Source organism: Budorcas taxicolor, chromosome 1 (assembly GCF_023091745.1).
Source record: "Budorcas taxicolor isolate Tak-1 chromosome 1, Takin1.1, whole genome shotgun sequence".
Lineage (NCBI taxonomy): Eukaryota > Metazoa > Chordata > Mammalia > Artiodactyla > Bovidae > Budorcas > Budorcas taxicolor.
Genome location: NC_068910.1, coordinates 131,542,687 through 131,568,415, shown reverse-complemented (window position 1 = coordinate 131,568,415; position 25,729 = coordinate 131,542,687). Strand labels below are relative to the sequence as shown.

The 25,729-nt window shown below is 39.4% G+C and overlaps 1 protein-coding gene across 1 annotated transcript in view; it reads right to left on the bottom strand.

Moving 5' to 3' along the window:
* The window catches only part of PARP14 (poly(ADP-ribose) polymerase family member 14), a 44,298-nt gene that overhangs the window by 7,151 nt on the left and 11,418 nt on the right, over window positions 1-25,729 (bottom strand). Inside the window, exons 4-14 of the mRNA XM_052646289.1 lie at window positions 25,404-25,646; window positions 22,694-22,930; window positions 17,540-19,779; window positions 15,318-15,554; window positions 14,565-14,786; window positions 11,231-11,309; window positions 8,813-8,962; window positions 8,470-8,532; window positions 7,972-8,139; window positions 4,211-4,414; window positions 531-1,130 (exon numbers count right to left, since the gene is read on the bottom strand). Coding sequence (XP_052502249.1) covers window positions 531-1,130; window positions 4,211-4,414; window positions 7,972-8,139; window positions 8,470-8,532; window positions 8,813-8,962; window positions 11,231-11,309; window positions 14,565-14,786; window positions 15,318-15,554; window positions 17,540-19,779; window positions 22,694-22,930; window positions 25,404-25,646 — 4,443 coding nt within the window. The remainder of the gene's footprint in view (window positions 1-530; window positions 1,131-4,210; window positions 4,415-7,971; window positions 8,140-8,469; window positions 8,533-8,812; window positions 8,963-11,230; window positions 11,310-14,564; window positions 14,787-15,317; window positions 15,555-17,539; window positions 19,780-22,693; window positions 22,931-25,403; window positions 25,647-25,729) is intronic.

Below are 25,729 nucleotides of genomic sequence, written 5' to 3'. Positions count from 1 at the left end.
TCTACACAAGACGAGCTTTCCCTTCTCGGGAACCTTGAAGGCTGCTTCCTGATGTTTGTGTCAAGGATTCTTATCCTCAGGCAGAGGAGAAAGTGACTTCTGGGAGACCCTACAGGCTCCCCATCCACTCAGTCATTAGTCACAGACTCCGAAGGCCCACTCTGTTTTCCTTTTGTTCTAGAAAGCCTTAGGCTACTTTACAGCCCACGGCATTCCCTTTCCTGACTGAGGCAGCCATTACCCCCAACCCCCGCCAGCAAAACTGACTCCGGGAAGCTTATAAACTGCAGAGATAAGAACAAATACAACGTTTCACTATTGCTACCATGAAGAAAATGATCAGCTGTTGGGTGCACCCTTGCTGTATTTTCCTGGCCAAAGTGTAAGCTCCTTCAACCCAGAGACCAAGTTTTCTATTTTCTTCCATGAGGGTTACTTGCATTTTATCTACTTGAACAACATTTTGATGAATGTACAACACACAACACAGGCAGAAAGTAATGGAGAGCAAGCATGAAAGTTTGAGTCACCTTCAGATTTTGTATGGCGCTGAACAGATAAGCTGTTTCCTTTTGCATCTGTAGCAACGTATGTCCTCAAGTCCACTGTGTAGCTCTGATGATTGATTTTGACATCGATTGTCTTTCTCTTTTGTTTCTTTGCATCCTCCAATTGCATGTTGGTTATTTTGTCAAAACTATGAAGTTTATTATCACCGCCCTCATATTGCCATTCTACAAAGTCGCGGGTGCGATCTGCCAGAGACTCCTGTTCTTTGGACAGGCTAACTCTTTTGATCATGTCCTCAATCGCATTTCTAGCCTGCATCACATCTTTGGTAATTCCAGAAACCTCAATCAAAGGTCTTTCACGGTTCAAGGAAATGGAAATATTTAGCTTCTTCTGAAGCTCATCCAATTCTTTATATTCGTTTGTGTCAAAGTGTTTGATACATCCATCTTCACTGGAGTAGGGACACTGTTCCTTTCGAATGAGGTCCTGTATCCACAAGAGAGCGTCTTCCACATTTTTTACATTTTTACCACACACCTGAAAAACTGCTAATTCTGTTTTCTTTTCTAAAACCAGAGTCTGTTTTTTGGGAGATTTACTTGAGAAGCCCAAAAATGCTAAAAAAGAAAAGGAAAGAAGATTAGCTATTTCTCTTTCTTTCTCTCTTCCTTCCTTTCTTTCCTTCTCCCTCCCTCTCTTTTTTCCTTTCTTTCTTTGTCACCATGCTGTACATTACATTCCCGGGACTTGGTTATCTTATAACTGGATGTTTTTACTCTTTTGACCAATTTTACCCATTTCACCCACCTCTCATTCCCCTCTGCCCACCATGACCACCCACCCTACCTCTGGCAATCATCAGTCTGTCTTCTATGAGTTCAGTATTTTTTTTTAAGATTCCACATATAAGGGCTATCATTGAGTATTTGTCTTTCTCTGTCTTATTTCATTTATCATAATGTCCTCAACGTCCAACCATGTTGTTGCAAGCGGCAGGATTTCCTTCTTGTTTATGGCTAATATTTCATTATATATATAATATTATTTAATATTTTATTTTATATATAATATTACATTATATATATATATATATACACACACACACATCTATATACACATCTCCCCTCCCTCTTGAGAGTACTGGTGTTTTAAAAGCTACTTTGAAGGTGGGAAAAGCCTAGCTTTCAAATAGGGACAGGATGTATCCTCCTTTCAAATAGGGACAGGATGAGTAATATTTCATTACATATATATTTAATGAAATACATATATAACATCTTCTTTATAATCCAGCTTTCAATGGTTCCATGTTGTGGCTACTGAAAACAATGGTACAATGAACATGGATTCAAGGAAGTGATTTCATTTCCTTCAGATAAATACCCTGAAATGGAATTTTTAATCTTTTGAGGAACCTCCATACTGTTTTCCACAGTGGCTGTACCAATTTACATTCCTACCAAAAGAGCACAAGTTTTCCGTTTTCTCCACATCCTCACCAACAACTGTTATTTCTTGTCTTTTTTTTTTTATCATTTATTTTCCCCTATGTTTTCTTCTAGAAGTTTTATGGGCAGTCTTAGTACTTGAGTCTTTAATCCTTTTTTTCTTTTTCGCCATGCCACATTGTATGTGGGTTCTTAGTTCCCCAGCCAGGGATGAAACCTGTGCCCCCTGCAGTGGAAGAGCAGACTTTTAATTTCACTGGACCACCTAGAAAATCCCTTTTCTTTTTGCCAATAGCTGTTCATCATGTGAGGTGGTCACTCATTATGATTTTGATTTATATTTCCCTGATGATTATACTTTTCCATATACCTATTGGCCATTTGTATATCTTTTTTTGAAAAATGTCTATTTAGATACTCTAACTTAAAATCAGATTGTTTGCTTTTTTTTTCTATTGAGTTATATGAGTTCTTTATATATTTTGGATGTAACACCTTACCAGATATACAATTTGCAACCATTTTCTCCCATTCAGTGGGTTGCCTTTTCATTTTATTGATGAATTCCTTTGCTGTGCAGAAGCTTTTTAGTTTGATGTAGTTACACCTACTCATTTTTGCTTTTGCTATTTGTACTTTTAGTGTCAAATCTAAAAAGAAATCATTGTTAAGACCAATGTCAAGGAGCTTACCTATATGTTTTCTTCTAGGAGTTTTATAGTTTCAAGTCTTATGTTCAAGTCTTTAGTCTGTTTTGATTTGACTTTTGTGTCCAGTGTAAGATAGTGGTCCAGTTTCATTCTTTTGCATGTGGTGGTCCAGTTTATAGGTTTCTGAAGCAAGCACCCAACACTGTTTATTGACGAGACTATCCTTTCCACACTGTATATTCTTGGCTCCCATGTTGTAAATTAATTAAACATATGTGCATGGCTTTATATCTGGGCTCTCTATGGTGCTGGTCTCTATTAATCTATGTGTCTATTTTTATCAGTACCAAACTGTTTTGATTATTGTATCTTTGTAATATAGTTTGAAATCAAAAAGTATAATGCTTCTAGCTTTGTTCTTCTTCCTCAAGATTGCTTTGGCTATTTGGGGTCTTTTGTGGTTCCATGCAGATTTTAAAATTGTTTATTCTACCTTCTGTGAAAAGTGCCATTGGAATTTTGATAGGGATTGCACTGAATCTGCAGCCTGCTTTAACCAGTATGGATATTTTAACAATATTAATCCTTCCAATCCAGGAGTATAAACTATATTTCCATTTATTTGTATCTTCTTCAGTTTCTTTCATCAATATTTCGTAGTTTTCACAGTATAGGTTTTTCACCTCCTTGGCTAAATTTATTTCTGGGATTTTATTCTTTTTGATGCAATTATAAATGAGATTGTTTTCTTAATTTCTCTTTGTGATAGTTCATTAAAGATTAGCTAATTTCAAATCAGACAGAGAGAGACAAACTGATAATGAGGAATTTGAAAAAAAAAAAAACTCATAGAAAAAGAGATCAGACTTGTGGTCACTAGGAGGCTGGAGGGCAAGGGTTGAAGGTGACTGGAGAAAGGTAGTCAAAAGATGCAAACTTCCAATTATAAGGTAAATAAGTACCAGGAATGTAATATACAGAATGATGACTATGATATTGTGATTTATCAGAAAAAATATATTTGGTCATCTGAATGGCCAAATATTTTTCTCATATATACAGTATTTGGCTTGTGACTGGCATCGAAAGTGGAGGGCCATCTTGTTACACTGAGAGCCCTTTGCCTGTGGAATCTGATTCCATCTCTGAGTAGATGATGTCAAAACCAGGCTGAATCCTCAGACACCTTGCTGGGATCTGAGATTTGCCTGTGGCTACAGGAAAGCCTCCACACATACATTGGAATTGGGTCCAAAAACCTTCTTTAATGACTGTAGTTAACACTACTATATGCTGTATATGAAAGCTGTTAAGAAAGTAAATTCTAAGAGTTCTTGTCACAAGAAAAAAAATTATTTGTTTTCTCTTTTTATTTTATCTATGTGAGATGATGGATGCTAACTAAACTGATCATGGTAATCATTTTGCAATAATATAAGTCAAACTATTATGTTGTATATCTTAAACTTATACAGAGATGTATGTCAACTATATCTCCATAAAACTGGAAGAAAACTAATAAACTACCAAAAAAGGATAGCTGTTTCTCATGTAACATCAATATTAGAAATATGTATTTCATAAAAATGAACAACTCACATGCAATTTTAGACATCATACACTGTTGGAAAGAAGCCTGAGGTCCTCTTTTTTTCATGTTGGCATAAAATACATCCAGTAGTTGAGGCTGAAAGATAACAACTTTAACTTTTTTCATAGACTGGACTAATCTTTTCTGAATAAATTCTTCAATGGCATCAATTATGGCTACTGCAACCTTATCTGGGTCTTGTTTGGCACTACCTGGAAAGGCAAATAATAAAAATAATTAGGGGGAAAAGGCCCAACTGGAAAAAAGTGAAGAATAAATTAGGGATTCCAATTCTCAGAATAAATTCCCACTCTTCAACTCTCATCACCATGGACTTTACTAACAAGGCACCAGCAAACACTCCTGAAGTCCTAGATGCAATGGGGACTTTTTGTTCCAGGATGTCAGGAACAGCCCAACAATTAACAATGAAACATAACTTGGTGTCTGATGTTCTTATTTGCTCTCTTCAGCTGATCCCAGCTCACTGTGTCCCTCTGTTACAGAGCACAGTTAACCTCTCTTGTCTCACTAGTGTCCTTAAAAGACCCAGACAAAGTAAAAGATGATAATGTATGTTGACATATATTGCTATTTAAAGAGAACAATGATTACTTTTTGTTGAGTCATTTCTTGACTTTATGGATATATCCTTTTCTCTCAGATGTCTTTGGGTACCTGATTTAAAATGAGCTAATTCTGTAAGACACCTAAATCCATAAGCTATTTTTTATAATCTATAATTCTCTGCACACAAATTATCCATGAGCCTCCAAGTTTTGCCTCCTCCAGTCAGTGCAGTTTTAACTGAGTTGCAGGGTTCAAGGCTGCCACCCGAGCAAGGTCTTTTCCTATATTAAACATGCTTCATATCTTGATTTCCCAAGCCTACTGCCTAAATAAGAGTATGAAAATTCCTTGAAAAAACTCATGAAAAGTCAGGGAAGCAGTTCCATATGAATAGCAGCTATCATATTGAGGGAGCTGCTGCTGCTGCTGCTAAGTTGCTTCAGTCGTGTCCGACTCTGTGTGATCCCACAGACGGCAGCCCACCAGGCTCCCCCGTTTCTGGGATTCTCCAGGCAAGAACACTGGAGTGGATTGCCATTTCCTTCTCCACTGCATGAAAGTGAAAAGCGAAAGTGAAGTTGCTCAGTCATGTCTGACTCTTCGCAACCCCATAGACTGCAGCCTACCAGGCTCCTCCGTCCATGGGATTTTCCAGGCAAGAGTACTGGAGTGGGTTGCCATTGCCTTCTCCAATATTGAGGGAGGGAGGCAGGCAATGTGAAAGTCCCCTGGGCCGCTTGGTGTGATAGACGAAAGGCCCACTTGGATTATCCCTGTTCACTGTGCCCACTATTATTGCAGAGAGGAGAGCAATCCTCTCTGACATGGCTATGGAGACAACTGTAGTAATGTAGACGATTGGGTTTTTTGATTACATGATCAGAGGAAGAAAGAAACTCTTATTGTAAAGCTGTAGTTATTCCATGATATTTGCAAGAATCTAAATGGTAGTGTTCAGATATATTCATCTACTCTCAACAATCTAAGCACTTTGGACACGGAGGATGTGACATGTGGGGATGAATAGGTGTTCAACAGGTAAAGTATAGGAAACTGAGGGAAAGGCTATGCCAAATAGAACTATGTAAGGGGTGTGATACATTGAACTTGATGGGTTCAGGGGAACGGATCTGGTTTTTAGAAAGTTAAACAAGGAATAGAGGGGTGAATGGAGGAAGCACTGGAGCAGGGAGCCCAGTTCTAAAGAGGAGTCTGTAAGTAAAGGTTTAAGCAAAAGATGAGAGCTGAAAAAAGAGAAGAGGCCAGAATGAAGAGCTGGGTATCAGGGTTGAGGAGATATTCAGGAATTAAAGTCAGCAGGGCCAAGTGACCAACTGGCTTTACACTCGCCTCTTGTTCCCTGTCCTTTGCCACCCACATCCTTCATGTGTGTTTCACACATCACACTGCACTGTGGCTGTTTGCTAACATGTCTGTGTCTTATAACAGGTCAGGTGCCTCTTCTGAACTGAACCTTTTTCTTAGTCATCAAACTAATTAATAAGCTAATGCACACAGGAGTGGTAAAGAGTGTAGAATCAAAGATTCTAGATAGAAAGTGATATTTTTAACATGCTTGGGGTTATAAGAGGAAGGGCAGGTGTAGGGAGAAGACAATGAACTGGAGTTCAGAGTTTGCTTTCAGCTTGAGATGCCTGCAGGTAACACTGAGTGCCCGTTCTCTCCCCTCAAGCAGGTGCCTGTGAGGAACAGGGAGAGGGCTTCCTCTACTGCCAGCAACTGTCTCAATTACAGTCTCAACTCATAAACACCACTAAGGAAGCAAACTCCTCCATCTGTTAGTCTAAGGGCCTGCTCAGGTAGGGATAACGACAGGGAAAAAAGATGAGCAAGAAATTGCTAACCTTGATTTCTTTGTGCAGACCAGCAATGCAACCAGGTCAGTGGAAAAAAACAACAGGTTTCCAGTTACCCAGAAATATTTATACAAAACTAAAACTGCCTCATTTCCTTATTTCTTCTCTGACTCCACTCAGGGACTCCCTTTGGAAGGTCAGTGCCACTCTGAGGCTGCCTGCTTTCTTAGCACAATTAAAGTTAAGGCAGAAACACAAGACTGGAGCTAAGAGGAAAAAGCAGATGGAGGTAGGGACTAGAAAGTCATTAGTGGGTATCCGTTAAAAATGACAGAGAGCAGGACAGACAAATAGATAATACATTGGCTAATCTGCTAGGACTGAATGATACTAAAAAGAGAATGGAAGAATAAAGGGTATATAAATCATACTTTCAGATATAGAGAACCAAAGAGACATAACATTCTATGTGGGAAAAGAAGAATGAAAAATATATGAGAAATCAAAATATGGGATAGAGGATAAGAAGAAGGCCCAGAAAGTAACAAGGACGGTTAGGTTTATGAAGCTAAGCTTTTGGAGGGCCTAAAATGCCAGTATGAGACACTCAAATTTGGATTCCTGAGCAATGGAATGTTTAAGCCAGTGCTATGCCTTCTCTCTCTGGGACCAGTCATCTCCAGCCACTTCAAGCCTAAGCAGCTCCCTTAAGGGAGACCAAGCAGGAGTACCTGATTCATGCACATGCCTCAGATTTCTGGGGAAGCAGCTCAGAGAGCATCACCTTACAAGTGATAAGCCCAAAGCACCATCCTTATAAAAGAAGACTCATACTATCCTTATACAGTTTGAGGAAAACAAGAAATTCTGAAGAGGCAGGCAGGCTGAACGTGGAAGGCCTAGATTTTCTGACTCATTTGAATCCACCGAGTTCTGCTAACTGAGAGGCTAAGATGCCCCATGACCAGCCCCTTGTTGAGGAGGCAAGAGAAGGGGGATGGCCATGCTGTCTGGAGGAAGCAAAGTCCATGCACTGGTGTTTCAGTGAAGAGTAGAGGGGAAGTTAAAGACTAAATAATGGGACATGTGTAGGGGCTGAAAAAGAGAAAAGAGCTAATAAAAGTAATGAGAAACGGACTTTTTCTCTCCCTTCCCTTCCATATTAGAAAGCAAATGTCTACTATGCCAATACTCTCTTCACTTTTCTTCATTTTTCCCTTTTACTTAAACTACCCTCAGGCTTTGCTCCTTCCCTCAGGGGTTGCCCTGAGTTGAGGAAACTGATGCCAACTCAGGAGTAAGTACATTAACCATCATCAGCACCAAATCCGAGGGAAAGTGGTCGCCTTGGGATTCAGCCTTGACAGCCAGAGGTCACAAACCTGTCCCAATGGCCGGGAGGCAAACAGACGAGTAATGGCGTTTTTCACACTCTTGCAAAACACAGGTGACTGATCTCTTGACATCATTTCCACCAATGACGTGAATGATATTCTTGCACTTCAAAAACCCGCCTTCAGTAATTATATAATCACTGTGGCCCTGTTGAGCTGGGAAACAGGAGACAAAGAGACACAAAATTAGAGGCTGAACCCACTCTCTGATTGTTTAAAAAGGAAAATGTCTGAATTAAAAGATAAAGTATTCTCTGTGAATAAGAAACTCCTGAAATACTAGCTCTGATGAATCTCACTTCTCTTATTAACTGGGAGATTACTTTTCATTTCTAATTCACTGCAACAGGAATTCTTCAGTAAAAGGCATGATTTCCAGATCAATATGTTGTCTTCCCAACCACAAGACTTTCCTCATCCTCCACAGCCTCCCATACGCAGTCTTCCACTTAAAACTTAAAATCAAAAAATAGCACTGTGCCTTACCTTGGCGAGAACATTCTATTTCCACATTTCCCCCAGCACTTTCTAAAATTGCTTTGGAAACCCCTGCATGAGAAAATCAAGATGTTTACACACATCAGAATGGTTGCCTCACAGTCTAAACCCTTTCCCCATCATTGAAGGAATACTATAACTAGGTATTTCTGATAACGAAAAATTCATAAAAGAACTATTCCCAATTATGAGAAACCATGTCAAAACAATTTAAAAATTATTAATTAGTATTAATAAGACAAAGTTGTAGAAACCAGTTTGGCTATAGGAACCCTACTTCGTGGGCACTACTGTGACTATTACACTAGTCAAAATTCTGTAAGTCAAGTACCTGTTTTGAGATTAAATGACTTTGATGTTGAATTTACGATCACATCTGCCTCTTCTTTGCTGATATCTCCAGAGGCTACTTGGAAAAGGATGGGCCCAATCTTCATTTCATACATCCCTGAATCAGGGTTAGAAATAGTCCCATAGAAATCTGACAAGGGAAAAAAAAAATGGAGTCAGTAACAAGTCAGCAATAGCAAGAATGACTTAGGTTTCATGGTCCTCACCTGTGCCCCGCTCAACCTTCTCTTTCTGTCTCTCTGCCCCTCTGTGTGATCTGTGGCATTTAACTTGGCCCTGCCTCTGAGCCCCTGATGGTCTGTTTCTGGCAAAGGATTATAAAATATAATATATATCAAATATGGACTTCAGTTGCTGACCGAGGTGAATTAGTCGACTTGAGCCTTTCCTTTCCACTGATTACAAGTAAAAACATGGGACAAATACAAAAAGCCACTCTCGGAGAACTGACACGTTCACAACAGCAGGCAAATTGGGGAAGGGAGTCAAAATTTGAAGGAGCAGCCTCTACTGCTTCCCATTTTGTTTGGTAATTTTTCCTCTTTATCTCCCAGCCTTGACCCAGGCATGGCCCTCGTTACAGAACTACACAAGGAAGACAGGTAGCAAAACTCTCAGAGAATGTCTGTCTTGTGACCAGAGGACTGAGAAAATGGGTCCCCGTGAGCTGAAGAGAATAGCAGAGAAGCCTCATTTTTTCCCGTACTTATCCTTTTTAAATCTAGACCCTGTATAAGGTGCCCTGGATGTAGAACTCCACAGTGACACCACGGGGAGCTAAAACTGAGGGAGATTCTATATTCCTGTCGAGAAGAATCAGAACAAAAAGGGACTTGTGGTCTGAAAAGTGTCTATGTGGTATATGAGAAATCCTTGGCTTTTTGTTTGTTAGGTCCCCTCCCTAGCCCCTCTGCTTTGTCCAAGGGCAACCCTGATCATGCAAAATTATAAGGCAACAGAACTCGCGGCTTCAACTCTGACAAAACCTTGTCCTTCTGGCCAGAAGACCTGGAAAATAGCCTTCTGCAAGACAGAATGTAAGGGGAATGCTGTGGCAGTGAGCTGGAGAGAGTGACCCGCTGTTCTCTGTATGACTGCACATGGGTAGACCCAAGCTGCACAGCAAAGGCCTTAGGAATGGAATTGATCTTAACCACTGCCCAAACATAAGGTGAGGCAGAACTTGTAGAATGAAGCTAACTGAATGGCTGCCTGCTCAAACAAAGAAAACAATGACCATTTTCCAGAGGATTTTAATAGGACCTTAGTCGTACAACATAATGTTTAAAATGCCCATTCTTCGGACTTTCCTGATGGTCCAGTGGCTAAGACTGCAAGATCCCAATGCAGAGGGCCTGGGGTTCAATCCCTAGTCAGTAAACTAGATCCCACATGCCACAACTAAGACCCGGAGCAGCCAAATAAATAGATGTTTTTAAAAAATAAAATGCCCATTCTATAATCCAAAATTGCTTGTCACCCAACAAACCAGGAAAATGTGACCAATTCTCAAGTATAAAGACGCTCAATATAGACGCTAATCTTAAAGTGACCCAGATGTTGGAATAATCAGACAGTCTTTAAAGCCTCTACTATAACTACTATAACTCCCTGAGGGCAAAGTAAAAACATTTGAATGCATGAAAATAATCTGGAATGAAAGGAAAAATAGGGATCACTACAGAGAAATATAAACTATAAAATAAGAATCAAATGGACATTTTAGAACTTAAAAGACAATGTTTGAAATTAAAAGTTCACTGGATAGGCCATATATAGTATAGTAGACAGAGAAAAGAATCAGTGAATTTTAAGGTAGATTAATAAATGTTATCCAGTCTGAAGAACAGAGAGAAAAAAGATGGAAATTAAAAAAAAAAAAGAACAGATCTTCAGAAATAATATCAGAAGGCTTACCATTTGTGTTATTGAAGCACCAGAGGGAGAGGAGAGACCAGTGCAGAAAAATATATTTGAAGAAATGACTGAAAAATTCCCAGGTCTGACGGAAGCCATACATGTTCAGATTTAAGAAGCTTCAGCAAACTCCAAACAGGATAAACTCAAATATACAACAGTAACTTTGACAGAGGAGAAGCATTTGGTTGGTTTTATTTCTTTAAATGTATCTATTTTTGAAAACACTTATTACATCATCCTTTGTAGCCTCATCATCACTTAAAAACCGATTGTACAGATTATATTTGCCCAGCCTACTCTTTCACTCTAGATCACATAAATATCACCAGTGTCTTGCATGCTCAGGTATATGGAATATAATTTAATATTTTATTTATCACAAATTGACTTTTTCATAAAAATCATCCTGTTTTAACTTCTCACTGAATAGTTATTTAGCAATTATAAATAATTCCTCTATTTAAAAGCTTTACTGAACCTTGTGTACTTTCAGCCTTGGAAATTTTGTCAGTGATGATATTTCCATTAGCTCTTCTGGCAAATTCATCTGAGAATGCCTGGAAATACAAATACAGTTTTAACCACCACAATTCTCAGTAGATAAATGAATCTGATTCAGACATTTTGATCCTACATGCACAAATATTTATGAGAGAACAATTCTCAAAGTATTATTTATTTTCATTATGGATTTTTAAGTTACAAAAACTCATAAAACTCTATTTTTAGAAATATGCACTATGAAAATTATCAAAGATGTGAACAAATATATAAATATAAGGATACTGATTACAATGATGTTTGCAACTGAGAAAAAATTAAAGTTTAAAACTCCAACAGGAAAATGGTTAAATAAATTTTAGTATGCCCATATGCTGGAGTATTTACTTCCTGGTGGCATAGATGGTAAAGAATCTGCCCTCAATGCGAAAGACACAGGTTCGATCCCTGGGTCAGGAAGATCACCTGAAGAAGGGCATGCCAACCCACTCCAGGATTCTTGCCTGGAAAATCCCATGGACAGAGGAGCCTGGAGAGTGTGCAGTCCATGGGGTCATAAACAGTCAGACACGACTACACAACGAACACTTTTACTTTCATGCTGGAGTATTTGGCAGCCATTATAAATCACATTTTAAAAGAATAGTTAATAGAACAGGGAAATGCTTATTTTATACTATTAAATGAAAAAAGAATGATATTAAAATACATAGTCCCACATTTAAAAGTTCACATATATATAAAAGAAGACTGGAATGAAATATAACTATAAGAATCTATGCATTTTTTGTTCAGATTCTATAATGAAGATGTATTACTTTCATAATGAGTAAAAGCAAATATTTGCTGTTGTCAAAAATACAGTGTTAAGAGAAAGACAATCACAAGGACCCAGACCCTTCAGTTTTTAACTTATTTGTACCAGGAAAGAAACAGCTAGGGGAGTAGTGTCTTGGGAGTTAGAGGCTGGAATTCCATTTCTTTGCCTGGTAGTGACACACCAATATCATCTCTTTCTTCCTCCTTATTACAAGCAACAGGAAATTTTGTTGGGAATGAACAAGTAACATCTTGACTAAAAGGCTTATACAATAATGGGAAGAGGACCAGACAGAAGTGAGCCAAGTGAGCCCTGGCTATAGACCCAAGGTCTCAGGCTTAAAGACTACTTTAAGCACCAGGCAGGTAAGCTACAGGAGTAAAAAGGTGGACTGGTTTGACTCTGGAGAACTAGACAGTAGCTGCCATTCAACCACAGCAAATTGTTCAGGCTCATATCCATGTCCAATGTGCCAGAATTTTTTAATTTTTAGGTCACAGTGGACATCTGGAGCTTAATATGACATGTTTGATTCTTAAATGCCAGCAACAGATTCAAACTGTTTAAAAAAACAGCCCAAATAAAGCATATCTAGAGGTTCCATTCAGACCACAGGCTGCTGTTTGCAACCTCTGTTATAGTCTCCACTTATAAATATTGCAATAAGTTTTGCTTATTTGGGGGCAAATAAAATCAAAGCTTAACTCTCTTTACAAGTCTTAAGAGAAAAAGTGTCACAGCCATGTATGGAAAAGCAATATTATTTCCAATGGCAATAACAGTGTCTGTCTAGGCTAACCCCTTTATCAAATACTTTAATTTGAATCTTTAGGAAAGATAATGAAGGCTGAGATTGCACAGAAATAGTGAGCTTCGAGGGTTCAGATCCATGTCATAGGACTCACTTCCTTCAATGAACCCAGCCATTCATTCAAAAACTCAGCATTTCATCTCTCTAGTTCATTTTATGTGTACAAATCTTAGCTCTCCAAGTAATTATGATTTGTAGGAGGGACAGTACATGCTACATACCCATTCTGTAATCCATATCACTTTGTACAATGCAAGTCATAGGGAGACTGTTCAAAAAGCATTTATTGACTAGAAATGACTGTAGTTTTGTGGGCCAACTAAATGGACCACATATACTGCTCAGGGGGTTTAGCTGTCTGTTTAGAATTTAGATTTGCTTGCTTCCAGAGTATTTAAAGGTAGTAGCTAGAGAGAGAAAAAAAAAGTATGACCTAAAAATTCAGTTGGTCCAATGATACATGGACATCTCTTAGATTGCTAGCTTTAATCTGTTATTTCTTACACTATTATGGAACTTTTCAAACATTTAATATCATCTATTCTCCTGGATTCTAAGGACTTGGAGGGCAAGAATAATGGCCTCTTATTAAATGCTTCTTGTTCTCCTATAATGCTGAGTCCAGCAGCTTACTCACAGCTGATGTTCAGCAAATGTGAGCTAGTTGATGAACTCTCTATGACCAAAGATGGTTCTGGTATTTCTGGTCCCAACCATCTTACTCCTATGGGGATGTGCTGAGTCCTTCAGTTGTATATTATTTTGACATTCTCCTATTTGTAGGACCACACAGTACTTTTATATTATGTATTAAAATTTCTATGTTAATATGGAAGGAAATTCTATAGATTAAAGAGGTTTAAGGGATATGTCAACTCCATTGCAATACTGGGGCCTTATTTGAATTCTGATTCAAACAAACAAGCTATAAAAACAAAATATTTATGAAATAGTTTGAAATATGAACATTAACTTGATAATTGATTAAATAAAGGAATGATTGTCAATTTCTTTTATGTGTGAAATAGTATTATAGTAAGGTTACTTTTTAAACAGAATCCTAATGTCTAAAACAAATACCGAATCTATTATGGGTAAAATGTATATATGGGATCTACTTCAAAAATAATATGGAAGGAAAGGAAATAAATGGATATAGAGATGAAACCTACTGGCCATAAGTTGTTAATTATGAAGATGAATACAGATAAAGGGATTTCATTATACTACTTTGCCTAGTAGTAGTAGTAATTTAATCGCTAAGTCGTGTCTGACTCTTGCTATCTCACAGACTGTGGCCTGCCAGGCTCCTCTGTCCATGGGATTCTCCAGGCAAGAATACTGGAGTGGGCTGCCATTTCCTTCTCCAGGGGATCTTCCTGACCCAGGAATCGAACCCAAGTGTCCTGCATTGCAGACAGATTCTTTACCAACTGAGCTACAAGGGAAGCCAACTGTTTTGTCAATTTTTGTATATGTTTCAAATTTTTCTTAATAAGAAGTCAAATTTTTTCTATATGCATACATTTGCTTGAAATTTGCCATACTACAACTAGTCCACACTGCTCTTTTACTTTCTTGTATGAAAATACATGAAAGAAACAACCTATGAAATGAAGAAGACACTTGAAAATGTTAGGGCTCAGTTGACAGAACAACCAGCAATGAGCAAGACCGTACCTGAATAGTTTCATGATCACTTGGATGCAACAGAAACCAAACCTCTTGTAAAGTTCTGGATTGACTCTTTCTACTGAATGTGAATACTTCTGAGGTGATTAATTGAGCAAAAACGTTTTTAGGAAACCCCAGATTTCCTGTTCCTATCGCTGGAAATGCAATTGAGTCTAAGGACAAGCTCTCAGTGATCTCCAAACATTTTCTGATTATGTTTTCCATGATCTGAAAAGGACAAAACACATTCTTTTACATTTTTGCCTAGAAATTAGAGTTCAAACAAAAAGAACAAGAATTTAGCTACTATGGGATCTCTGCCTACTCCTTTTTACTTTCAACAAAAGGAGGTTAACGGCAGTGAGAAGGGGGAAAGAAAAATAGAGGAGTAAACGAGGAAAAGGAAGGAAGAATGTGTGAGACCCTCCAAAAAGATTCAAACTCATTCAGCAATGATGGAAAGAAGCAAAGCAGTTACTGTGCTGATCCTTCGTTCTCTTCCATTCTTCACGCCCTCACTTTGCCTTCCTCACTAAAGCGTGCTATCTTCAGCAACCCTTCCCTGAGTCCCAGCAATGGTTGAGAACTACAGTAAATTTATATTATTAACTGGTCCTTGGGAGAAGTCAGCGATAGCTCAAAGGAATGGCTCTGAGAATGTGATGTTATTACAGAATAGAAATAGGCAGAGTCCAATCTACTTTACACAGAGTTCAAAGAGTTACCTAATTTTCTGGAGAATTTAAAACCAGGTCCCACCTTCTGTGAAGACGGTTTGTTATCTCTCCAGTCTGGAGCCACCACGTGAAGCACACGGTGGCAGTGCAGATTGCAGCCGCTGGTTTGGAGAACAGTGCCCACATCAACAACAACCCCTTGTCCAGCTGTCTTCAGTTCCTCCTGGAGCTTTTGTCCTGCTTTTTCCAAGAAGGCCTTGGAAAGGGGTCCTCTATCAAGCTCAAGATCCGAGGGAATGGAGTTGACAACAACATGGGTCTTAAAAACAAAACCAACAATTTGTTTCAAATTCTAAGAAAAAGTATTCATCCAGGATTACTATATTTAAGCCCCTGGGCTTGGCACAGTGGGAGACAACTAAGATGATTAAGTTTTCAGAGATGAAAATACCACCTCAAAAGAGAGATACTTATCTCAATAACACTCTAGGACAAAAAGTAGCTGTCAAAAAAGCAACACATACATGGTAGGGACTCACCAAAGGAGTCCAGAGGAAGCGCCTTCAGAGGTTAGTGAAGACAGTATGAGTGACACGGTGTCTGAGAAATGGGAATAGCTGCTGCAGGCAGAGAGAGATGGGAACTCATTCAGGAGGGGCAACAGCATGGGCAGAAGCAGGGTAGGTTGTAAGCAGCAAGCCCATTAGTTTGACCTGCTAGAGAGCTTTCACAGCAAAAGGTAGCAGCCAGGCTAGGAATACTACACAGCGGGGAGACTGCAGGGCCTTGAGTCCCAAGTCAACTGGGCTTCCAGGCATCAGTGAAGAGCCATGGGATCTTTTCCAGCAGGACAGTTACTATGAGCAGATTAATCAGGCTTGACTAAGACACCAAGAGAAGACGGGAGAGGGAATGGGACCAAGTGGTTGTCAAAGTTACCCTGCAAGGGTCACCGAGGAGTGATGCAAAGCAGATCTGTGGCAGCAGAAGCCACATACCCATGGGAGAGGAAGGCATGGAAGGAATGCCTTACTGCTCAGTGTCCACGGTGAATGAGCATCGGAACTCATTCCAATTACTGACCCCTGGCTGAGAGAGACTTCTGTTTATTTGCTTGGTTTTTTTGATGAGAAACAAAATTACTTCTATATTTTGAAATATAGCAATGCACATTCTAGTCCTAGCTCTATCATTTGCTTGCTGTGAGACTTGGGCAAAATACTTAACCCCTCTAAATCTCATTCCTTCATCTGTGAAACGAGAATAATAATCCTGGAATCTGCCTCATAGCAATGAATGAGAAAATGAATGCCAAGCACTTGGGAGAGTGCCTGGCACGTAGAACACAGGCAGTGTTAGCTATTATTCTTGTAATTATGATTTAAGCTAACTGTAAGTAAAAATCAAAATTTTTACAACCTCTTTCCATATTTTGAGCTAAAATGAAAAATATTTTAAACAAAATAACAACTTGAACAAAAAAAGAGGATGACCCACAGGATGGGAGAAGATATTTGCAAATCATTTATCTGTTAAAGGACCTATATACAGAATATACAAAGCACTCTTAAAATTCAGTAATAAAAAAGATAATTTAAAAGTGGGCAAAGGTTGTGAATAACTTTTTCTCCAAATAAGATATGCAAATGGCCTTCCCTAAGAAGCTCTGCCCCAAGACTGCTCACAACCCCCCATTTGGGGAAGCACCGCAGGGGACCTTCCAGCACTGTTTGGATGTTACAGCCTGTGTTGAAAAAGTTGCTGAATACAGTTTTTAGAAACACATCACTCCCTGACAGATGTACAAGAACTAGCCCGACATAATACCCAGACCTTCCCCAGATCCACTTTCTACCTTCCTCCCCCCATTCTCTTACTGACGCTGGGAGTTGAGAGCCCCTCAGACTCAGTACACTCCAGATTACTGGCCTCTGTCCCCATCTTATGCTCTAATTTTTCTGTATCTGCTATCAGAGAATTTGAAATTAATCTTAGATTTGCCAAAGTATGACAGGTATAAAAGCACTGAAAAAGTATAGAGAGTCACATAAACATTAGCTATTATTGTGGATTTTCACATTTGCTGGAAACTAGTGATCTGAGTACATTATCAGTTTCCACAAATAACTGACCAGTCTCAATTAGTGAGCACCTTGGTGAAGTAGCCCAATTTTCTAAGGAAACCTATTTCAACGCAAGGATGGAGGACATGGGATTCTCCCCTTGATCCTAATCTCCCTTTGGCAGTAGGCTAACTGGAGTTCCCAGCATCCTGGGGGTTATTCTGAAAACAGGGGCACTCACTGTAGCATTCTGCACATCTCCTTTCACCAGTCGGATCCTCAGGCCTTCTGGGGTCAACAGACTTGATCCATTTCCATCATCTTTTCTCTTGTCGGGCTGGGCTGCTGCTGGTAAACTGGGCAGGGAAGCAACATCAGGCAGGGTGTCTTTAAATATACTTTTGGCACTTTCAGCAAAGGCCTCAACAGTCTTCTCAGCTATATCCACAAGGTAAATCTCTTTCAAGGTGGATCCATTCTTCTTACACTGGAACCATTCCTTGATCGCCAAAACAATGGTCTCCACACACAGGGATAGAGGAAAGCTTAAGGTTCTGGAACTAATAGCAGGGATGGCTATGGATTGGTACTTGTGTTTTACAGCCAAATTGAGACTTTCTCTCACAGCTGTCTTTAGCTGCCACACACATTTCTGGGCCTCATCACTCTTCCACTGGGGCCCCACTGCGTGGATCACATGTTGGTATGGGAGCTTTCCTGCTTTCGAGATGACGGCACAGGGAGGTGAGATCTTGCCCTTTTTCTTCAATATCTGGTCACAGTCTTCTTGAAGCTCAGGGCCAGCTGCTCCTAGAAGAGCAACAGCCAATGCCCCCCTGGGCTTGAGTTCCTCATTGGCCGCATTCACCACCACCTGGACTGGAAAGTGTGTCAAGTCGCCTTGCTGCACAATTAGCGAGACTCCAGGAGCTAAATCTGTCCGAAATAAGCACCTCTGCCCACCAGTGCCGCCTCGCGCCTTTTCTTCATCTTTCTTCAGTTCAATAAAACAACCAAATAATCTTCTGACCTCACTTTTATAATACCGTGCTTTATCCTGGAAGAACTGACCAGCTCCTGGTTTATCAATATGGATGCTTTTAACACACACCGAATCCAAGGCTTGTTTGACAATTTTCATTCCCTCCAGGACTTTGGTCTTTGGGCCAATTAGTGAAATGGCTTTTTGCTTGTTCTCAGGATTAAAATTTACCTGAACATTCATCCTCTTTATATTTGGCCAGATTTGCTTTTCTGCTTTTAAATAATTAACAATTAAGGAACTCTCTACTCCATGCCATCTCTCTATTTTTGTGTGCTTTTCCACGAAGTCAAAAAGCAAGTCGTAGATTTTACTTACGTCTCTTATACAGCCTGCAATGATGACCTGGGCTGCAGTTCCTGAAGTTACCTCCTGGATTACTACAGTCTTTGAGGAGGAATTGTGTTTCTTACACAAATTTCCAGTGAGCCCTTTCCAATTCTTGCCATTAAGGACTTTCCTGTCCTCAACATCAATGCACTTACAAATTAAGGTGCTGCACATTTGGTTTTCAGCTTTCACAAGGACTTCGGAAGAGAAGCCAGTTAAGAGGACGGTTGTGCCCTCTAGCTCGTAAACTGCAAGAATGTTCTGTGCTGTAAAGAGAGACTTCGAGAATTCTGCACAGTCAACCTGTTGCAGAAACTGGAAAACCTTAGGGTGAACATGAATTTTTCTCTGAGCCATGCTGTATACCTTTTCCTGGATTTCACACTTTACTTTATACACTTCTGCAGGGAGTCCTTTGAAGCACATGTGTTGAGAGGCTTCATCATAATAAATTTCCACCTCTGGGCACTCTGTGTGGAGCTGCTCTTGTATGCCACTGTGCAAAAGAAGTGAATACTTGCTTGAAGTAATGGCCAGTTTTTGTTTCAGACTTTGCTCTTCTCTTTTCATATTTTGAATGGTGCTTTCTATTAAGTCCTTGATCTGTGGCTCAATGTTTTGTACATCGTCTGACTCCCCCACTAAGGTTACAATGCTTGCAAGTGCATCAAATTCAATCAAAATCTTATCATCTTCTAAACTGTCTTTAATGGTGTCCCACACTGTTGGATCCACTTTAAATGAGGTCACTGTATATTTAGACCTGATGTCAGAGAAAAGTTTGGAAACATCTTTCTGCCAAGTCTTGACTCTTAGCCTTCCTTCATTGACTAATGTGGCTGCAGGTCTGATGATCACTTCACTGTTGCGCTGGCACCACGTCAGCTCACAGTGACAACGTCTCATTTGATCATGTATCTCCTCAGTCAGATTCTTTTTCTGCAAGAATTTCCATAAGGAAAGATCCAGTGGTTCTCTGAATGATGCCGGAAGCTTGATCAGAGGTTTCTCCTCTCCATACAAGGCTGTGCCCAAAGAAGGATAGTATGGGAACACAGAGAGTGGCATATTATTGAGGTCAAGTTTCTTGGTCATGATGGTGTCCATCACTTAAAGGAAAGAAATAAAACAAATTCAGTATAATATGTTTCAGAAGCAAAAACAAGCAAACAAATTTTCCTATTCTAGAGAAAAAAAAAATTGTAATGTTTGTAAGAACTTTGATGTTACAACATGCTTTTAAAAAGCAGCACTAACTGAAACTGGAGCCGATTATACAGAATGAAGTAAGCCAGAAAGAAAAACACCAATACAGTATACTAACACATATATATGGAATTTAGAAAGATGGCAATGACGACCCTGTATGCAAGACAGGAAAAAAGACACAGCTGTGTATAACGGACTTTTGGACTCAGAGGGAGAGGGAGAGGGTGGGATGATTTGGGAGAATGGCATTCTATCATGTATACTATCATGTAAGAATTGAATCGCCAGTCTATGTCTGACGCAGGATATAGCATGCTCGGGGCTGGTGCATGGGGATGACCCACAGAGATGTTATGGGGAGGGAGGTGGGAGAGGGGTTCATGTTTGGGAACACATGTAAGAATTAAAGATTTTAAAATTAAAAAAAATAATAAAAAATTAAAAAATAAATAAATAAATAAATAAAAAGCAGCACTACTCCCAGAGTGCTCAAATATTAATTGATATGTATTAATACTACACAGGTGTTCCTTGTGTCATGGAATAACTACTTTCCAGCCAAGAGCACTCTATGCTGAAATTCTGTTAGGTAAATTCTATTCTGTTAAGTAAATTCTATGATAACACTAATATATATTATTACCACCAGGTTAAGAAAGAGAGAGGAGTTTGGTCACAAGCATGAGGAGGGTGTTTGCTCCAGTGTGAAGAATGTTTTTGTTCTTAAAAGCAAAGCTCATCTAGGAATCATGCTATTTATTTCTTTCTATAATTTCTTCCTGTACAGTTATAGAAATTAGATTTCATATATGATTTAGATTCCATTAATACTCCTAAGAGGTGGCGCATAATAATAATTATCATAATTTACTATGTGTCAGACAATATTCTAAGTGGTTTATGTATATAACCCTCACAACAACCTTTTGAAGTAGAGACACTATTGTTATCGTCCTTATTTACAAATGATAAAACTGAAGCTAGATGTTAGGTAACTCAAATAGGGTCACACAGACTGAAAATGGGGCTTCCAGGTGGTGCAGTGGTGAAGGATCAGCCTGCCAATGCAGGAGACTCAAGAGATGCAGGGTTGATCCCTGATTCAGGAAGATTCCCTGGAATAGGAAATGACAACCTGCTCTAGTATTCTTGCCTGGAAAATCCCATGGATAGAGGAGTCTGGTTTGCTACAGTCCATGGGATCACTAAGAGTCAGACATGACTGAGCGCACACACAGACTGTAAATATTTGAGCTAAGATTCAAGCCAGTGTCTTAACCCCAAAGCCCATGCTCTTGCCCTCTTCCAGGAGTTCCAAACCAAGGTCATCCTCGTGGTCATCAGACAACCCAGCCCCAGAGACTCTGATTCAGTAAGTCTTGCATCTCCCTTGTCCCTGCTTTAATGCCCTTCCTGTCACATCTACTGGGACATCTACTGGGGTGTGTGTGTGTGTGTGTGTGTGTGTGTGTGTGTGTCTGTGTGTGTCTGTGTCTGTGTGTGTGTGTCTGTGTGTGTAGAGGTACTCTTCTCCCCCATGCCCCTCCTCACTTTGTGTTTAGTTGTTAGACAGGTACAAGGGGTCTAAGCAGGAAGGGAATTAGAATGAATTCCAGTAGCAACTTGGATTAAAGCAGTATCTTGTGAAAAGACGTCAAAAATAACTTCACCTTGTGCATAATTGGCTCCCTAGCCTGAAGCCAGACCTAATGAAAAGAACATGACCTTTGCAGGCTCAGATACATGGCTTCAACTTCCCACCACGGCCTGGAACAGGCTCTGAGTACCAGTGAGTATCCCCATGCCAAGACTGCACAGGTACAATTTAATCTGATGCTCACAACATTCCTCTGAGGTAAGTAGTAATGGGAGCCCTATTTTAGATGGAAAACAGAGACTTTTGTGGGTTAAAGTAACTTCCCCAAGATCACAAAGCTAGTAAGCACCAAACCAGGCATTTGAACTCAGGTCTGTCTGACCCAAGAACCATCAAAGAGTTCACGTTTATGTGCCTTAAGATCACCATACTGTTTTCCTCCTCTGTTTAAAAAAAAAAAAAAGTAATGATATAACTGCACAGATTCTTATGAGGATTCAGCAAGATACTGTAACAGAAAACACAGCAAAAGATCTCATGTACAGCAAGCATTCAGGAAAAGTGCCCTTCCTGACAGGGTGGGATATATGGAGAGAGTAATATGGAAACATACATCACCACATGTAAAATAGAGAGCCAATTAGAATTTGCTATATGACTCAAGGAACTCAAACCAGGGCTCAGTGACAACCTAGAGGTGTGGGATGGGGAGGGAGGTGGGAGGGAACGTAAGTAAACCTATGGCTGATTCATGTTGATGTTTGGTAGAGTATATAATACTGTAAAGCAATTATCCTTCAATTAAAAAATATTTTTAATATTTTTATGCTTTATAGAAACTGTGTGTGTTTCTGAGTATATCTTTACTTGTTGAAATTAACTTGAGAATTTCTATCAAATGTAGAGCTAAAACATAGATCACCTCTTTAAAAACAATATCTCAAAGACTCTAAGAATTATATATATTTATAATTTTTATATATTTTTCAGTCTACCGTAAGTAGAGACTCATGAGAGAATCTCCTTATATCTTTCAAAAACTTGACATTGCTTCTCCAAATTTTGAATCGCTGTTTTCACCAAGTATCACATACCAGATATACAGGATTACTACTTGGATTTCCGAGAAAAAATAAAACTTTTAACTGTTAAGATCTACTACAATATTTTCAGTTATGCCAGGTATGGTTTACAAAATTAAGATTAATAGATATTACCTTTTCTGTCAAAAAATTCAATCAGTGCTGAACTCTCCTCAAGGAAATATTCGATGCTGACAACTCTTCCCCCTCCATTATGAGGATTTTCAAATAAACATTTTAAATCATGGTCCTGAACACCAGGTGGCAGGTTTTCAACTCGAATTGTTTTTGTCACTTCCAGAAGTCTTGCAGAAAGCTGAAGTTTTTTCACTGAATGGTGCTTGGGACATTCACCAACAAATTTCAAGGCATCTACAAACCATAATCAATTAATCAATCAAAAAATTATATCTTTATATTGTATAGAAGAAACTGAATATTAATTGAGAAAAAGGAAGCAGGCTAAGCACTCAGTTTTTAAATGCAAGATTTTAATTCCCACAGGAGAATCTATATGCCTATAGATTGCCTGGAAGCTTCTGAAAAATAGTGCAAACAGGAATATCTTACCGGGATTGCTGACACTGAGTCATGTCCCTGCCTTTAGTCACAGCTCTCTCCACCTCCTTGACATCACTACCTGAATGCATCTCTACAACACAAATCTTATTTCACTCTTTCCTCAAGTCCTGAAATGGCTCCCCATCATTTGCAGGCAAGAGTTTAAGCTCCTTAGGGAGGCGTACAAGGCCCTTGGCTATCTGACCCCAAACTAATTTCTAAACATCACCTCTGTTTATTACCTCCATTTATTTTATTTTCCATATTGACACACAACCCAGTCATTCTTTCAAAAACTCCATTCTCTGTTGCCTTTGTATATAATTCCCTGCGCCTAAAATGCCCTTCTCCAATGTTTTTATCCTGCTCCTGTTCCTCCTTCTGGACTCAGTCCAATTATCTCGTTCAAATTAATAAATATTGATAGTGAGTCCATGATGTACAAGACACCATGCTAGGATCTGGGGATACAGGGATGAATGTAACATGTCCTTAAAAGCTCACCATCCAAGAGGGAAGAAGTCTTGAAAGCAAACAAATGGCCTATCTGAAGATCAAATGAGGTGGGAAAACTAAGACTGGGAATCAGACAAGGATTCCCAGAGTAAGTAGTCACTGATCTGAGTTTTGAAGGATAAAGAAGAGTTTATCAGGGAGATAAGGGGAGGAAGGGGCTTTTCAGGTGGCTCAGTGGTAAAGAATCTGCCTGCCAGTGCAGGAGATGGGGGTTCAATCCCTGGGTTGGGAAGATCTCCTGGACCCACTCCAGTATTCTTGCCAGGATAATCCCATGGACAGAGGAGCCTGAAGGGCTACAGTCCATGAGTTTGCAAAGAGTGGGACATGACTGAGCAACTAAGCACGCAAGGGGAGGAAACGTTTCAGGCAGCGGGGCTAGTAGGGTGTATAAACAACACAGCATATCTGAGATCTGATAGCCTGTTACTTCTGGAGTATAGACATCAGAGAAGACCAAGTCACCATTGGGTCCCCTTCCCATTCCCCACAGCCTCCTGTTCACAGCTGAGAAAAGCAGCTTTTCAAAAAAAAAAAAAGCAGCTTTTCCTCCTGCATCTTCATTACTGACTTATGAATGGGTTTCTTCCTGCCCCATATGAGTTCCTCAAGAGCTGGAACCAAGAATTATTCACCTGTGTACCTACAGCCCCTAGACTAGTGCCTCACACCTAGTAGGTATGCAAGATTTTTGCTCAGTGAACAAAAGCAAGTCTACTTCGTTTTACCTTTATAAGAAATAATCATAAATTTGAACCTGTGCTGGTTGATTAAGATCAACCATTCCACTGCCATGACCATGGAATAGTGAGGGCTTGGAATTGGAAAATTTCCTTGTCATCTGCAGATAGCTCTTCCAATTTCAGAAACTGTCCACGGACTCCCCACACAGACCTTAAAGAGCATGCACTTTCTGCAGCACCTGCATTTATTCATCCCTGCATATGTGATAACCATGCAAGTACTAAGGAAATACATGGTAAAGGGAATAAAAGAACACGCTCTATAGAGGTGGGCTGCCTCGGTTCAAATCCAGCTCTTCCAGGTACTAGCATCTCTGTCTCCCCAACTGTAAAATGAGGGACAATAATAACCTCAGAAGGTTGTTGAAAGGAACAAATAAATTGATACATGAAACAAACTCAGCATAGTACCTGACTTACAGTAGCACTATAAGAATGCTTACTGCTATTACTATTACTCTCCAGTAAGTCCAGTTAAGTAACACAGATCAATATTTACTTATCTCAGTGAGATAACACACAGGAAACACTGAGTCCTCTGCTCGGAATCTCTAATAACCTGAGACTTTAGATTTCTATTTGGGTGTGTTACTTCTGTCTCACTTCTCTCTCTGTCTCTGTCTGTTTCTCTCTCACACACACACACACACGCACACCTACACACAACTCATACAATAAAGTTTGTTTATTAAACATACCAGAGTTTGATTTCAAGATGAATTTGCTTCTCTTTCAAAATAAGAAATCAGTATTAACTTACTAGCTACTAGAGGGGCTGCCCCGGTGGTTCAGATGATAAAGAATCTGCCTGCAATTCAAGAGACCCAAGTTTGATCCCTGGGTCAGGAAAATCCTCTAGAGAATGAAATGGCAACCAACTCCTGCCTGGAGAATTCCATGGGCAGAGGAGCCTGATGTGCTATTAGAAAGAATGAAACTTTCAGAGATGTTCCATAAGCTAGGTGTTCCAAACCCCAAAGTGTAGTGCAAAGAAGGCTGACAAATGGAGCATCATTTGATCTTACCAGTATACGTTTGAAAGGTAACTACAGCCACATTAAAGTCTCGTATAAATTCCAATTTAAAGTCATCATTCGTCAGGCCACTTATATTCTCCACTAACAAGATTAACATCACATCAGTCACATTTGCCTTGAGATTTTCAAATGCAACCAAAGAGGAAATATCTTCACACTCTTTTCGGGTGTCTTCCTCTTTTTCTGATCTTCTACTGAGAGAGAGGTCTTCCTCTAGTTTTTTTGATGAATCTGATTTTAGGAAGACAAAAGGGTACAAGGTGTTAGATTTATCTATCATGTTCTTATCAAAATAAATTATCATAGGCTAATAT